This window comes from Rhinoderma darwinii, chromosome 8 (genome assembly GCF_050947455.1).
Source record: "Rhinoderma darwinii isolate aRhiDar2 chromosome 8, aRhiDar2.hap1, whole genome shotgun sequence".
Lineage (NCBI taxonomy): Eukaryota > Metazoa > Chordata > Amphibia > Anura > Rhinodermatidae > Rhinoderma > Rhinoderma darwinii.
The window spans coordinates 22,189,432-22,206,790 of record NC_134694.1 but is presented as its reverse complement, the minus strand read 5'-3'; the positions used below and the strand labels follow the sequence as shown (position 1 = coordinate 22,206,790).

The window sequence follows — 17,359 nt, the reverse complement described above, 5'->3', positions numbered from 1 at the left end:
TTGCTTACCATGTTCAGCTCCTCAAACTTGGCACGGGTTAGAGTTTCAGAGAAGTCTTCTCCCTCAAAGAAAGATTCTATCTCAATTCTGGCCTGATGTTGCGCAGACAAGGCCCTCTTAGCTTTCTCTACTTCACGACGCAGCTTCTGCACTGCCCGGTTATCCTTGCGGACATCTTTGCCAGTTTTCTTCTTGTAAAGCTTGATGAAATGCTCCATAACACGCTGGTCAAAGTCCTCTCCTCCCAGATGGGTATCTCCATTGGTAGCAACTACTTCAAAGACACCATTATCGATGGTAAGCAGGGACACATCAAAGGTACCACCACCCAGATCAAACACAAGAATATTCTTCTCTCCTTCCTTCTTGTCCAAACCATAAGCGATGGCAGCTGCAGTTCTGCAAACCAAAACATCCATTTTAGTACTGGAGTCGGCGGAAAATAACCCCAAAAACGACATCAAGAAGCAAGTAAAGGATACTCACGGCTCATTGATGATCCTGATCACATTCAACCCTGAAATGGTTCCAGCATCTTTTGTAGCTTGACGCTGAGCATCATTAAAATAGGCAGGCACAGTGACAACAGCATGAGTAACCTAGAACAAAAAAAACACAAAACCTTTAGGACCAAGTTTAGGCAAAAATGAAAAACAAGACAAACCCACCGTACGTACGCACGTACGCACCTCAACACTGTATACCTACTTTTTTGCCCAGATAAGCTTCAGCCGTCTCCTTCATTTTGGTCAGAACCATGGCGGAGATTTCCTCTGGAGCAAAGATCTTTCTTTGCTCTCCAACATCCACTTCAATGTAGGGCTTAGTTTTCTTTTCCGCAACCTAACAGATAAAATAAAATACAAAGTCTTACCTACTGCAGTGAGAATCATGTACTGACTTAATTCTAATCGTTCCATATTTGTTGTCTGAGGCGTTTTTCCATAAACATGGCTGCCACATAAAATTTTAACCACAAAACTTTGAGGATAGATACTCTTCATTATAGAATACGGGAAATTTAGAAAGGGTCAAGAGCTTATTTGGCTGTTCCCATGTCTTTTACAGGTTTCAATGGGGAGAGCGTGTCTTCACGGCCAACTCTGCCAGGAACAGGATTGGTGAGTACCACCCAGTGGACCCACACTGATCAGACATTTATGGAATATCATATGCCATGTTATTTATTGGAGAACCCCTTTAAAAAAAGTGTTGTAACAAACTATGCAATTCTCAAATCTGAATTAAAGGGGTTGTCCAGGCTTGGGGCATTTTTTTTTTTTATACTGATGACCTATCTACAGGATAGGTCAAAAGTATATCATCGGTGGGGGTTCCGACACCGATCAGCTGTACCGGCAGCCTCCAGGCGACGGAAGCTTTGAATGGTCAGCGCCAGATGCAGATGGCTCCGACCACCGTATAGTGGCCGTGCTGGATTGCAGCTCTGCTCCTAGTCACTCTAATAAGAACAGAGACGTAGTATAGCCGCTATAAAGTGGTCGGAGACTTCTGCTTCCGGCACAGCTGATCGGTGCAGGGTCCAGGTGTCGGACCTCCACTTATCATATACTGATGATCTATCCTGTGGATAGCTCATCAGTATAAAAAAAAACAGCCACCGGACTGGACAACCCCATTAAGTACTTATTCATCTTGTCACCTATTGATATGAACTAGAACACTTATTCTATTACGAAGTTTGATAATATGTAGTATGTGTTGCTGACACTTACTTTAAATGGAAGATATTTAATGTCCTGCTGAACGGATGGATCATTCCATATGCGACCAATAAGACGCTTGGCATCAAAGACGGTGTTCTCAGGGTTGGAAGTCAGCTGATTCTTGGCAGCATCTCCGATCAATCTTTCACCTTCTGGAGTGAAGGCTACATAGGATGGGGTGATTCTGTTACCCTGGTCATTAGCGATGATCTCCACACGTCCATTCTTGAAAACTCCAACACTGGAAAATTAAAACAAGACATGAGTAGACAGAACATAAAACGCAACACGTGAGAATGGTCGGCTTCAAATGTCTACACAAAACATATATAAGCCTTTCATAAAATATAGTGGGGGGGGGCTTATTTGTATAGATTTAGGCCTAGGGCACATTTGGAGATGTATGTATTTATAGTATTTATTTTTAATGAATGCCTAAATTTTTATCACGTCCATGGGCTGTCTGGTATTCAAGCTCAGCCTCGTACAAGTGAACAGGAACTAGCTGTAATACCAAACAGAGCCCGTGGACAAGAGTGGCGCTATTTCAGGAAAGAGGGTATATTCACATGACAAATTTCTTGTAGAAATTTCTGCGACCGTACAATTTAACTGGATGGAATTCACAAACTCACGCACATGATGAAGATACAACCCCATTCAGAAGTATGGAACCGATTTTTAAGTCAAATAAATTTCTAAAAAAGTAAAAATAAAAACCTGCCACGTGTTAACATGCCGTTAAAGAGAAGGTTTGTTCTGGACAGTAGTTTTATAGGCCCAGCGTATCCAAACGATACATAGGAGGGCTTTTCTAACATATAAAGAGCCTGGTCCCTTCCCAGAAAGCTCTTCTGAGAAGATGATCACATGTATGTACAGTTTATGACCAACCATCACCCTTCATATATCACATACCACGAATAAGTAGTCCCCAGATCAATTCCGACTACAGTGCCAACATCTTCTCTCTTGTCGTCATCGTCGGCATACGTGCTGGCAACGACCAGCAATACAACTGCGAACAGCTTCATTCTGACCATCAGATGAGATCTTCTTAACAAAATAGAAATAATACCGCTCTGTAGAATCGCAATATCCTGTGGAAGAAGAACGAACGCTTAGAATATTTACAGAATGCAAATAATTCACAATGCAGCCGAAGAACCACTGCAGAGAATCTCTGCCGGACAAAAGTAGGCAGGAAGAATGAAGGGTGGCGCCATGTTAACAGCCCTCCTCCCCGGCCAATGGAGACGCAAGCTGACGAATCATGGGCGGCAGGAAGGAGGGCGAGAAGCTTCTAGAGAGACAGCCAGGTACCCATTTTTCCTTTGCAAAGAATGAGCAGACCAGAGCATCGTGTACATGCAGATCATCAGAGAACCTCAGAAAAACAATAACGTTCCAAGACAATCCAGCAAACATCTCAGCTTGGAAACATGATGAGCAATAGCAACAGTGTCACTGTACATCAAGTATCTGATGACATCACTTGTAAGGATTTCTAATTGGAGTAGAAGAATTAGAGCTGTAGTCAACGAAATATCAAACCGACTGAACAGGATTTCATTCATCCCATTGATCCTTCATACAACATCACTAATAATAATGGCTTCCAATTTAAAGAGCCCATGTCAAAACAAGACTAAATGTAACGTACAATGAAAGGACTTTATGCACAATCAATGACCCCCATCTTGTTTCGCTACACAAAGGGGGTAAAAGTAATCACTCATCGTACGACACCATGCTTCACCATAGCAACCACAAAATAATACTATGTATAGAACCTATACGTGCTATGCCAATGAATGAGATGCAGTATGACAACCTATGATCACCCCAGAACTAGAATACATTAAAACAGTCAACAGAACCCGCATAAAACCCACCCGAGGGCGTCAACAATGAAATTCCCCCATAGAAAACCAGCATTATCCATTATTATCAGCAGTTTGACCAGTGCTGATGTCCCAGAAACCCCCTCCAGACATTGCAGGCACATACCGATCGGAGGCCGCTCCTAGCTCTATGACTTTCCGTATCTCCTCTATTCACCGGTTGCTGTCAGACTGACGTACCATGCGTCGCTAGCGTTCTTTTATACCTTTCCGGCCGGCCAAAGTCGTGGAGCGCCGCGATTGGTCAGAGCACCACGCGTTGGACTTCTCTGATTTGACGGCTGATTCTAAGCTGTCGGCATCGGATTCGCACACGTCCCGATGACGTCACACCCCGCCCTGGATCTCCTTCGAACTATTCTGACGAATAACCCTGCCTCCACCCATCTGATGCAGCCAATAAAAAATCCCGTAGTGGCACCTCGTCCGGCAGCGATTGGTTGGCTGGATTGTCAGTCTAGTGCGAATACTTTCTGGAAAATTCAACCTCCTGTCAGTTTCGTCAGAATGTCGTCAGATTGCCGCCCGCAAGTGTATGCAACATGGGTGTAATTTTTATGGGCGCCGTAGTATGAGCGTACAGGGAATTACATAGTCCTCTCCTTATTTGCATGTGACTACTAGAATGATTCACACAACTATCCATATTCATTCATTATACTGTGTATGGCCTTGTATCAATAATAATAATAATGGGACATATCCGTCATTATCTCAGACCACAATGAAAACGGTAAAATTGTCTAATACGTGACATGACTAATGGCGAACACAAGTGGCATATCCCGTCTATATATATATATACACATTACATAACCTGTGACTACTGAGTAAACAGACGAATCTGCGAGAAATTATCGCACTAAAGCTTCGTTCACATCCGCGTTGCAGTTCCGTTCGTAGATTCTGTCAGAGGAACCCACGAACGGAAACCATAGCTTTCCCTTTACACTACCATTGATTTCAATGGTAACGTTTCTCCCTGTTCCGTAAGGTTTATTGGCGGAATCAATCAATAGCGTAGTCCACCGCGCTATTGTTTCAGTCAAAAAAACGGAAACCTCATGAAACAAAGACAAACGGAAACCATTAGCAACAGAAGCATCACCATTGAAATCAATGGTAGTGTAAAGGGAAAGCTATGGTTTCCGTTCGTGGGTTCCCCTGACGGAAAGGTCCGACAGAACCTACGAACGGAAACCGCAACGCAGATGTGAACGAAGCCTAATGCACGCTTTATCGCACTGCAATATTAGTCTTCATGTCTGTCTCACAGAATGTCCAGGAGACTCCCGGAAAAAGGGAGGACACCCCCGTCTTCTATAAAGTTATACTCGCCTCTCACCGTTCCTAGAGTCCTCCTCACTCCCTGGCATCACCACCGCAGACAACGCAGGAACAGTATATGGATGTCTGGGCTGGGGTCTTTATTGAGGGGAGTCTGATTTGGGGTCAATATTAAGGGTATGTTCACTCAGCCTATGTCCAGGCTGAAAATTACAAGACTGATTTCAAGAGAAGGCCGCCTCTACCAAGCGTTTTCAAAATGTTTAAATAGTTTTTGAGGCGTATTCTCGAAGCGTTTTTTTGTATCAATGGAAAGTCAGCAAATCAGCTTGTAAAACACTTCAGGAAGTGACGTCACTTATTTTTTAACAAAGCGTATTTTTATGAAGTGTTTTTTAATTCAGCCACGTAAAATACGCCTCATATGAACTACACAGTGTATTTCCCATTGAAATCAACGAGAATCTGTTTGCAGGGGTATTTCAGAACGTAATACAAGTGTTTTACACTTCAAACTACACCTGAAAATAAGCTGTGTGAACACGCCCTAAGGTGTGCGTAAAAACTGCAGATTTTCCAAAATAGATTTCATTGTGGAAAATCCGCAGCGTATTACAGTAGCATCAGAGTGGATAAGATTTGAACAAATATCCCATACATGATGCGTAAAAAAAACACGCAGAAAAAACATTCATTAATTGACCTGCAGTGCGGAAATGCTGCTTTTCGGTTGCGGGTTTTTCCGCAATGGGTAGGTAAAACTCGCAACAAAAAGCAGATGTTGGGATTTTTGCAGCTGCAAAAATCGCAACTCCGAAAAAAAAAAAAAAAAAAGTCTATACTTCGTCCAGCCCGGCCTCCAGGGATGAAGCTTCATTCCATGTGACTGCTACAGCCAATCACAAGCTGCTGCGGTCACAGGGGGTGAAACATCATCCCAGGAGACCAGGCTGCAGGACGTCAGAGGGACAAGTCGCCATGGCTATAGGCAAGTATAGATTTTTTTTACATGCTGTTTTCCGCGGCAGATATTCCGGCTGAAAAACTGCACCACAATTTGGTGCCTTTTTTAAGCCGGAATTCCCAGCGGTGTCCAGGGCAAATACGCTGTGTACCTTTACGCCTTGTGTGAACCCCTAGTGGGAAGGTCTGGTCTGAAATCTGTATTAACTGGTTGACGACACATGACGTGTATTCTCGTCATGAGCAGTAGGACGTTGCGGCGTCAGGTCAAGTATACTCGTAATGTGTACTATCAGTATACAGCCTAATGTACTGGAATATAGATATATGCCAGTACATTACAGTTAAATAGTCTAAATGAAAAAAAAACCTCCTTTGGGATAAAAAAGGTAAAAAAGAATTTAAAAAAAGTTAATAAAAATACATACAAATTTTTGAAAATAAAAAACTTTAACCCCTTCAGGACACAGCCTGTTTTGGCCTTAAAGAGGCTCTGTCACCACATTATAAGGCCTCATTCCCACGACAGGGTTTCCCGGCCGGGTGCCGGCCGTTCATAAATCGGTCGGCACCCGGCTGCATTAGGAATAATAGACCCCTAATGGGGCTATTCACACGACCGATTTTTTTGACGGCCTGGAAAACCGGCCGTCAAAAAATAGGACATTCTCTATCTTCGGCCGGGTACCCGGCCCCCATAGAAGTCTATGGGGCCGGGTAATACACGGCCATCACCGGGATGTGTCCCGAGTGATGGCCGGGTTTTCCGGCGCTGGCGCTCTATCTCCTCCTCACAGCGCAGAGTGCATGTGAGGAGGAGGAGTTGATGCCATTCTGACGAATGGCATCGCTGTACACTGTGTTGAAGGGCCGGGGTGTACAGCAGATGGAGGGAGCGCTGCGCTGGCTCCCTTCCCCTGCTTGTTTTAAAAGCGCCCTGGCCCGGCGACACCTTCGATGGCGCCGCTAGCAGCTGCTGCTGCTGCTGCTGCTGCGGCGGCTGCTACTACTGCAGCGACGCCACTATAGCAGAGCAGGGAGGTATCTCCCCGCTCTGCTATGTGCTAGCCCCACTTTAGCTCCTTGAAGGAGCGGAATCCCCGTGTTTTCGGGGATTCCGCTCCTGGACAGAGCGCTTGATGTCTCTGTCCATATCTGGGCAGTGACATCAGGGGAAACTCCTGAAGCGGAATCCTCGAACACATGGGGATTCCCCTTCAGGAGTTGCCGCTGATGTCACTGTCCAGATCTGCCCGGCCCGACACGGATGCAAAACTTTAAGAAAACCGGCCGGGCAAAATGGGCGATTTTACCGGCCGGCACTCGGGCTCGGGCGGGACCCGGTCGTGTGAATCCCGCCTTAGTGCCCTATCTCCTATACAAGGAGATCGGCGCTATAATGTAGGTGACAGTAATGCTTTTTATTTAGAAAAACTATCTATTTTAAACCACGTTATGAGCAATTTTTATCTTTATGCGAATGAGTTTCTTAATGCCCAAGTGGGCGTGTTTTACTTTAGACCAAGTGGGCGTTGTACAGAGGAGTGTATGACGCTGACCAATCAGTGACCAATCAGCGTCATGCACTTCTCCCCATTCATTTACACAGCACTAGCGATATAGTTATATCGTTATGTGCAGCCACATACACAAACACTAACATTACTGCAGTGTCCTGATAATGAATATACATCACTACCAGCCTGGACGTGATGTGTATTCAGAATCCTGACACGTCTGTAGCGTCTCTGTGAGATTTACAGCAAGGCAAGCGTAATCTCGTGAGATTACGGTAACCTGTCATTTCAAACGAGATTACGCTTGCATTGCTGGAATCTCACAGAAAAGATTCAGAAGTGTCAGGATTCTGAATAAACATCACGTCCAGGCTGGTAGTGATGTATATTCATTGTCAGGACACTACAGTAATGTTAGTGTTTGTGTATGTAGCTGCACATAACGATATAAATATATCACTAGTGCAGTGTAAATGAATGGAGAGAAGTGCATGATGCTGATTGGTCAGCGTCATACACTCCTCTGTACAACGCCCACTTGGTCTAAAGTAAAAACACGCCCACCTGGGTATTAAGAAACTAATTAGCATGAAGCTAAAAATCGCTCATAAAGTGGTAAAAATAGATCGTTTTTCGAAATAAAAAGCATTATTGTCAACTACGTTACAGCGCCGATCTTCTTATATAGGAGATAGGGCACTTATATTGTGGTGACAGAGTCTCTTTAAGGGCAGAATTTTTTTTTCCAAATCTGACACTTGTCCCTTTATGTGGTAATAACTCTGGAATGCTTTTATGTATCCAAGCGATTCTGAGAGATTGTTTTCTCGTGACACATTGGACTTTATGTTACTGGCAAAATTTGCTCGATACATTCAGTATTTAATTGTGAAAAACACAAACATTTTGCGAAAAATTAGCATTTTTCTAAATTTAAATGTGTCTGCTTGTAAGACAGATCGTAACACCACACAAAATTGTTGCTAATTAACATCCCCCATATGTCTACTTAAGATTTGCATCATTTTTGAACATCCTTTTTTTTTTCTAGGACGTTACAAGGCTTAGAACTTTAGCAGCAATATCTCACATTTTCAAGAAAATTTCAGAAGGCTATTTTTACAGGGGCCAGTTCCGGTGTGAAGTGACTTTTAGGGCCTTATATATTAGAAACCCCCGATAAGTCACCCCATTTTAAAAACGTCACCCCTCAACGTATTCAAAACAGCATTTAGAAAGTTTCTTAACCCTTTAGACGTTTCACAGGAATTAAAGCAAAGTAGAGGTGAAATTTACACATTTCATATTTTTTTGCAGAAATTCATTTTTAATCTATTTTTTTTATAACACAGATGATTTTACCAGAGAAACGCAACTCAATATTTATTACCCAGGTTCTGCAGTTTTTAGAAATATCCCACATGCGGCCCTAGTGCATTTAGGCCTCATGCACACTTCCGTTTTTTCCTTCAGGGTGCTATCCGTTTTTGTGACTGATAGCACCCTGAACCCATTCATTTCAATGGGGCCATGCACACTTCAGTTGTTTTGACGGTCCGTTGCTCCTTTCCGATCCAAAGTAGAGCATGTCCTACTTTGGTCCGAGATTCCGTGACCGTGAGGCCCATGCAAGTCAATGGGGCCGTCAAAAAAACTGAAGGCACACGGAAGGCATCCGTGTGCCGTCCGTGTGTGATGGAGCCGTTGCCTAGCAACCTCCGGGCGGGCAGAAAAACATTAGAAAAATATTACACTAATCGGCAGCCACTTGTCTTTATCAATAACTGATAGAGAAAAGAGGCTGCTGATTAAAAATAAAATAAAAAGCATTTCATACATACTCGGTCGTTGTGTTGGTGACGAGTCCCTCTTCTTCCTCCAGTCCGACCTTCTTTTGTGACACGGCACCCTGTGATTGGCTTCAGAGGCCGCGGCAGCCTGTGATTGGCTGCAGCGGCCGCGGCAGCCTGTGATTGGCTGCAGCGGCCGCGGCAGCCTGTGATTGGCTGCAGCGGCCGCGGCAGCCTGTGATTGGCTGCAGCGGCGACATGGATTGAACGTTATCGCTGGAGGCCGGACAGGAGGAATGTAAGTATGAACTTTTTATTTTTTTTATTACATTAAAGTTGTATTTTCCGCTCGCCGAGCATGGTACTGTCACCCTGGACAGTACCATGCTCGGCGCACGGAAACACGGAGTGCACACGGAAACCACACGGCCGCTAAAACGGGTTCACGGACCCGTCAAAAGCGGCCGTGAAAACGGTAACGTAAGTGTGCACGAGGCCTTATAGACTGAAGCACCGGCCTCAGAAGCAAAGGAATCACCTAGATGATTTGGGGGCCTCCTTTTTATTAGAAAATATTTTAGGCACCATGTCAGGTTTGAAGGGCTCTTGCGGTGCCAAAACAGTGGAAATCCCCCAAAAGTTACCCCATTTTGGAAACTACACCCCTTGAGGAAATTATCTAGGGGTATAGTGAGCATTTTGACCCCGCAGGTTTTTTGCAAAAAAGGCCGTGAAAATGAAAATCTACATTCTTTCAAAGAAAATGTAGGTTTAGCTAATTTTTTTTAATTTCCACAAGTACTAAAGGAGAAAAAGTACCACAACATTTGGTCATAAACGGCTGTTTGGACACACAGCAGGGCTCAAAAGGGAAAGAGCGCCATTTGGCTTTTGGAGCTCAAATTTAGCAGGAATGGTTTTCCGTGGCCATGTCACATTTGCAAAGCCCCTGAGGGACCAAAACAGTAAAAACGCCAAAAAAGTGACTCCAACCCTTGAAGAATCCATCTAGGGGTGTGGTAAGCATTTTGACCCCACAGGTGTTTCATAGAATTTATTAGAATTGGGCAGTGAAAATAAAAAAAATCCTTTTTCTTCAATAAGACGTAGTTTTAGCTCAACATTTTTCATTTTCTCAACAAATAAAGGAAAAAATGAAACCCCAACATTTGTAAAGCAATTTCTCCCGAGTACGGTAATACCACATATGTGGTCATAAACTGCTGTTTGGGCACAGAGCAGGGCTCAGAAGGGAAGGAGCGCCATTTGGCTTTTAGAGTACAGATTTTGCTGGATTGGTTTCTGGGCGCTATGTCGCATTTGCAAAGTCCCTGTGGGACCAAAACAGTGGATCCCCCCCAGAAGTGACACCATTTTAGAAACAACACCCCTCAAGGTATTCACCTAGGGGTGTAGTGAGCATGTTAACCCCGCAGGTGATTGGCGGAAATTAGTGCGCACTCGATGTTGCAGAGTGAAAATGGGATTTTTTCCATAGAAATGCCAATATGTGGTGCCCAGCTTGTGCCACCATAACAAGACAGCTCTCTAATTATTATACGGTTTCTCCCGGTTTTAGAAACACTCTACGTGTGGCCCTAATCTTTTTCCTGGACATTCGACAGGGCTCAGGAGTGAAAGAGTACCATGCAAAATTGAGGTCTAATTTGGCAATTTACAAAGTATGGGTTCACAATTGCAGAGGCTCAGATGTGAAGTAATAAAATAAACCCCTGAGAAGTGACCCCATTTTGGAAACTGCACCCCTCAAAGCATTTATTAAGAGGTGTAGTGAGCATCTTCACCCCACAGGTCGTTTCCATGAATGATTGCGCTGCAGTAGGTGCAAAGTAAAAATTAAAAATTTTCCCTAGATATGCCATTTCAGTGGCAAATATGTGGAGCCCAGCTTGTGCCACTGGAGACACACCGCCCAAAAATTGTTAAAAGGTTTCTCCCGGGTATGGCGATGCCATATATGTGGAAGTAAACTGCTGTTTGGGCACACTGTAGGGTTCAGAAGGGAGGCAGCGCCATTTGGCTTTTGGAGCGCAGATTTTGCTTGGTAGTAGTTTTATTTGGCATTTTACAGGTGTTTCCGTTTATAATGTGGGGGTACATGTAAGTTGGGCAGAGTACATCAGGGGCATAGTCAGGTGGTATAATAATAGGGTAAATAAAATGATCCATAGATGTGTGTTACGCTGTGAAGTAATCCTTTCTGCACAGGCCGGTGTCGCGCTGATAAATGTCCTTTCTTATCCCCCTGTTGGTCCACACTCCACAACTTTGCAGTTTGGGGAATTCTGCAGGGAAGTGTTGTCCTGGTAGAATACGGATGCTCTCGCTTCCAGCAGATGATATGTTTGGGCCCTCCCCTTCCTGGTTCCCTAATTTTAGGGGCCTTGATAAATCGCCTCGTGAAACAGAAGAAATGGAAATGTTCCCCTCTGATCTGCACAACTGCATATTTTTTCTTTCCTGACTTATTGGAGCCTTAAGGGCTGTTTTTTTGCGGGATGAGATTTAGTTTTTATTGGTACCATTTTGGGGTACATGCGAGTTTTTGATCACTTGTTATCCTTTTTTTTTTGGGGAGGCCAGGTGACAAAAAAACAGCAATTCTGACATACTTTTTTAGTTCTTTTTATACAACGTTCACCATGCGTTATAAATTACGTTATCTTTATTCTGCAGGTCCGTCCGATTTCGGTGATACCTAATTTATGTCACTTTTTTATGTTTTACAACTTTTTCCACAATAAAATTACTTTTGTAAACAGAATGTATTTTTTCTGTCACCAAGTTGTGAGAGCCATAACTTTTTAATTTTTTAGTCGACGGAGCTTTAGGAGGGCTTGTTTTGCGAGACGAGTTATAGTTTTTATAGGCACCATTTTTGGATACATGTGACTTTTTGATCACTTTTTATTTCCATTTTTGAAAGACAAAGTGACCAAAAAAACAGCAATTATGGCAGTATTGTTTAGTTGTTTTTTTTACGGCGTTCACTGTGCGGGATAAATAATATAATATTTTTATAGTTCAGGTCATTACGGTCGCAGCCATACCAAATATGTATGGTTTAGTATTTTTTTCAATAATAAAGGACTTGATGAGGGAAAAAGGGCGATTGTGTTTTATTTTATTACTTGAAACTTTTATTGTATTTTTTACAACTTTTATTTTTACACTTTTCTTTAGTCCCACTAGGGGACTTGAAGCTCCAACTGTTTGATTGATGTTCTAATACATGTGTAGTGCAATGTATTAGAATTGTCAGTTGTTCACTGACAGCAAGCCGATCAGGCTCTGCCTCCGGACGGGGCCTAATCAGCTTCCGTAATGGCAGACAGGAAGCCATTGTTAGGCCTCCTGTTGCCATAGTAGCAGTCGCCAGCCTTGCCATCGCATGGCAGGCTGCCGATTTACTACATACCGCTAAGATGCAGCGATCGCATTGGATCGCTGCATCGAAGGGATTAATGGCAGGAATCGGAGCTAGCTGATACATCGGTGTGTCCGCTGTAACATACAGCAGACACCCACTGCTGATGACGCCAGCGCCAAGCTGAATCGGCGCCATCTTGACGATGGTACCGGAAGCCTTTCAGGCCCCGCCGCCGAGCGGGGCATAGGAGGCTTTCATTGCTGGCAGACCGGGAGGTAAGTATTAGGCCTCTGATCGCCTTTGCAGCCACCGGCAACCCAGCGATCATGTTGCTGGGGTGCCAGTGGCTAAAAACTCCTCACATGCTGCGATCTCTATTGAACGCAGCATGTGAGGGGTTAATCGGCCAGATCGGAGGCTAACTCCGGGCCTGGCCGATACCTCAGGGTGCCAGCTGCAGCATACAGCTGTCACCCGGCGGTGATGGTGCTGGCTCAGTTCCTGAGCCAGCTCCATCTCCTACATGTACAGTTACGTGGAATTGCGTTAAAACACCAGTTCCCATCACGTAACTGTACGTGAAAATGCGGGAAGGGGTTAATAAATATAAGTTCCAAAACATTAAATAATATACACGTTTGGTATCGTCACAACCGTAACACATGTACAACAAATTTATAGCATCACTTTTGGACGATTGGTGAATACTGTAAAAAAACAAAAACAAAACTGCAGAACTTTTTTCTGCATTTTTGTCAAAATTCAAATTTATATAAACGATAATGTATATGCATAATAAATGGCATACAACTCATCCCGCAAAAAAGTCTCATACAGCTACGTCAAACAAAAAATAAGAAAAAGCTATGAGCGCTGGTATGCAAATAGGAAAAAGAAAAAAAAAAAAAGTTCTGGTCCTTTAAAGGAGTTTTCCCACTATCAGACATCTGATGAACTATCAAACGTATAGGCCATCGGTGTATGATTGGTGGGGGTCTGACACCCGCACCCCGCACCCCGCACCGATCAGCTGCTCCCGCTGCCTGCGGGCACCGGATGTAATTGCACAGTATGCAGTGTACGGAGCTGGAAGCAGTTGGTGAACTACAGCTCTGCTCCTATTTTCTTGAATAGGAGCAGATCTGCAGCTCGGTGGCTATTTTGTGACTGGAGCCATCTGCTTCCAGCATGGACGTCAGGTGCCCAGAGACAGCCAGAGCAGCTGATCGTAGCGGGGTCCAGGTGTCGGACCCCCACCAATCATACACTGATTACCTGTCCGGTGGATAGGTCATCCGTTGTCTGGTAGTGGACAACCCCTTTAAAGGAGTTGTCTCGAGGGAAAAAAAAACCAACATGGCTGCTTTCTTCCTAAAACTATGCCAGACCTGGCCATGGGTTGTCTCTGGTATTTTAGCTCAGGTCCATTTAGTAACTGGGGTAAGCTACAATATCACACACAACCTTTGGTGCCGTTTTTGGGGAGGTGATAAATGTCATATTGCTAGGGGCCCCAACTATCACTAGAACGGGCATACCAAGCACACTGTGCCTCCTAACTACATAATCACAGTGAGGAAAAGAAGCGTGTCCGACCTGGAACCCGCAGTACATTCCGTCCGAAAAATCGCACCACATTGTGTTTTTTTCTAATTGAATATCCGCAGCGGAAGAAAGCCATTCATACTTACCCCCTCCCTCCTCTGACGTCCGCTCCGGCATCCCTTGTGATTGGCTGCAGTGGTCACATGGGATGCAACCTCATCCCAGGAGGCTGAACTGCAGGAAGAAGTATGGGTATGATTTTTTTTCCGTAGTTGCGATTTTTGCATCGTAATCGCTGCGAATACGCTGCAAAAGCTGCAAAACACATGGCTTTCTGTTGCAGGTTTTCCATCCCCATTGAATTAAATAGGGAAAACTTGCAACGTAAACTCAATTAAAACAGCATAAATTGACATGCTGCAGAATTAAATTCCGCACCGCAGGTCAATTTATTAACGTTTACGCTGCATTTTTTCCCCGCAGCATGGCCATTAAATTTTCTAAATCTCATACACTTCGCTGCTACTGTAAATGCCGCGGAATTTCCGCACAGAATTGCGTTGCGGAAATTCCGCACCGTTTATGCTACTTGGGAACCCAGCCTAAGGCTTCTTCACATGGATATATTTTCAGCCTGTGTAGCATCCGTATATTGAAGTAGGAAAACCATTGCTACTATCCCCTGACCACACAATTGTTGTCCGGTAAAAAAATAAAAAAATGGCATGTGTGCATGGGAAATTCAGTTTCTCTGTCTGGCAGTGTTCACATATATTGGTTTTGTCAGGTTTTGGGCACAGCAGACAGATTTAACATTGTAGTGAGTGGGATTCTTCCATAAGATTGAATAAAACAAGCATGTCACCACCAGCAATCCATGCTTAAAAAATAAATAAAAACTTTTGCCCACAGTCCAGGTCAGTATGTTACTCTAATGCGTGAGAATACAGTACACTGCACAGAATTAGGCTAGGGCTACTAGGTGACATTGGCCACGACACAGGTTACACGGCCAAAGATCGAAGTGTCTCGCTGCCTGCATCACAGGTAATAGAAGTGAGTGTGGTCGCTCTGCAACCTGCACGTTGTCACGATTGTGCCGCTACAGCGACGCCACAGTCCAAATAAATGCGAACCAGTTGGACTTTTTCCGACTGTGGTGTTGCAGTTACTTGCAGGTTGCAAAATTACCACATTTAGGGCTTATTTAGACGACTGTGTAATACGTCCGTGCAACGCGCGTGATTTTCACGTGCCTCGCACGGACCTATGTTAGTCTATGGGGCAGTGCAGACTGTGCGTGAGTTTCACGCAGCGTGTGTCCGCTGCATAAACCTCACGACATGTCCTATATTTGTGCGTTGTTCGCGCATCACGCACAGCACACTGAAGCACTTGCGTGTGACGCGCGTGATTCGCGCAACAGCAGTAAAAAGTATGAATGAAAACAGAAAAGCGCCACGTGCTTTTCGGTTTACAAACATACAGAGTGTCATAATGATGCCGGCTGCGCGAAAATCACGCAGCCACGCATCATATGGTGACACACGGAGCGGTTAAGTACCTTTTGCGCGTGCAAAACGCACTCGCTCGTGTAAATCCAGCCTTACTTTTATTACCTGCGATGAAGGCAGTGCGACAGCATTCTTTGGCTGGTGACCTTTGTCACTGCCAGAGCCGGCATGTAAAGAGATTTATGCTTACATAACACAATGTCAGAATGACCAATCACCAGAATGATTATTTTTATGTTTGCATAAAAGATTATTTGTGTGATTGAGGGTTTTTTGCTAGTTTTTGCAGGTGCTACACCAACAAAGCTATTATTGTGTATGCTCATTTGTTAGCATTCGAATCTGACCGATTATCTGCCTGTGTAAATGGGCCTTGAGTTTTTTGCAGGAGGAAAATTCTGCCTCAAAATTCCATTTGGGATTTTGAGGCAGATTTTGTCCTTCCTGCACGTCGTTTGCCACGTTTTTCGCTCGCGCCCATTGAGTGCTACGGGCAAAAAACTCAGCAAAATACGCTTTCTCTGCCTCCCATTGATGTCAATGGGAGGTCAGAGGCGTAAACGCGCAAAGATAGGGCATGTCCCTTTCTCCCGCGAGGCGGTTTTACCGCTCACGGGGGAAAACCGCCCCTACCTCCCATTGAAATCAATGGGAGGCATTTTCGGCCAGTTTTTGACTAGTTTTGCGGAGCGGTTTCCGCGCCAAAATACTCTGTGTGAACAGGGCCTTAATAGGGACGGTCACCAGTTTATCAATTCCCTATGTCCTAACTAATCTAATAGGCGCTTTGCTGCTGATAACTACACCATGTTCCAAATTATTATGCACATTGGATTTAAGTGTCAAACATTTAATTATTAGTTTTTCAATTAAACTCATGGATGGTATTGTGTCTTAGGGCTCTTTGGATCATTGTAATCAATCTCAGACACCTGTGATAATTAGTTTGCCAGGTGTGCCCAATCAAAGGAAAACTACTTAAGAAGGACGTTCCACATTATTAAGCAGGCCACAGGTTTCAAGCAATATGGGAAAGAAAAAGGATCTCTCTGCTGCCGAAAAGCGTGAAATAGTGCAATACCTTGGACAAGGTATGAAAACATTGGATATTGCAAGAAAACTTAAGCATGATCATCGTACTGTGAAAAGATTTGTGGCTGATTCAGAGCACAGACGGGTTCGCTCAGATAAAGACATAATGAGGAAGGTTTCTGCCAGACAAATTAATAGGATTAGGAGAGCAGCTGCTAAAAATGCCATTGCAAAGCAGCAAACCGGTATTTGAAGCCGCTGGTGCCTCTGGAGTCCCGCGAACCTCAAGGTGTAGGATCCTCCAGAGGTTTGCAAGTATGCATAAAGCTATTATTCGGCCACCCCTAAACAATGCTCACAAGCAGAAACGGTTGCAGTGGGCTCAGAAATACATGAAGACTAATTTTCAAACCGTGTTGTTTACTGATGAGTGCCGTGCAACCCTGGATGGTCCAGATGGATGGAGTAGTGGATGGTTGGTGAATGGCTAACATGTCCCAACAAGGCTGCGACGTCAGCAAGGAGGTGACGGAGTCATGTTTTGGGCTGGAATTATGGGGAGAGAGCTGGTAGGCCCCTTTAGGGTCCCTGACGGTGTGAAAATGACATCTGCAAAGTACGTAGAGTTTATGACTGACCACTTTCTTCCGTGGTACAAAAAGAAGAACCGTACCTTCCGCAGCAAAATT

At 44.2% G+C, this 17,359-nt stretch overlaps 1 protein-coding gene across 2 annotated transcripts in view; it reads right to left on the bottom strand.

Annotated features, from left to right (window-relative positions):
* The window catches only part of HSPA5 (heat shock protein family A (Hsp70) member 5), a 39,311-nt gene that overhangs the window by 2,166 nt on the left and 19,786 nt on the right, over positions 1 to 17,359 (bottom strand). The window contains exons 1-6 of one of the 2 annotated variants that reach the window (XM_075835491.1): positions 3,738 to 3,845; positions 2,646 to 2,827; positions 1,737 to 1,968; positions 709 to 843; positions 487 to 599; positions 9 to 399 (exon numbers count right to left, since the gene is read on the bottom strand). In XM_075835491.1, the coding sequence (XP_075691606.1) occupies positions 9 to 399; positions 487 to 599; positions 709 to 843; positions 1,737 to 1,968; positions 2,646 to 2,770 (996 nt within the window). In that variant the 5' untranslated portion in view covers positions 2,771 to 2,827; positions 3,738 to 3,845. Of the gene's footprint in view, positions 1 to 8; positions 400 to 486; positions 600 to 708; positions 844 to 1,736; positions 1,969 to 2,645; positions 2,828 to 3,737; positions 3,846 to 17,359 lie in introns of those variants that run through there. The other variant, XM_075835490.1, reaches the window with a different exon arrangement.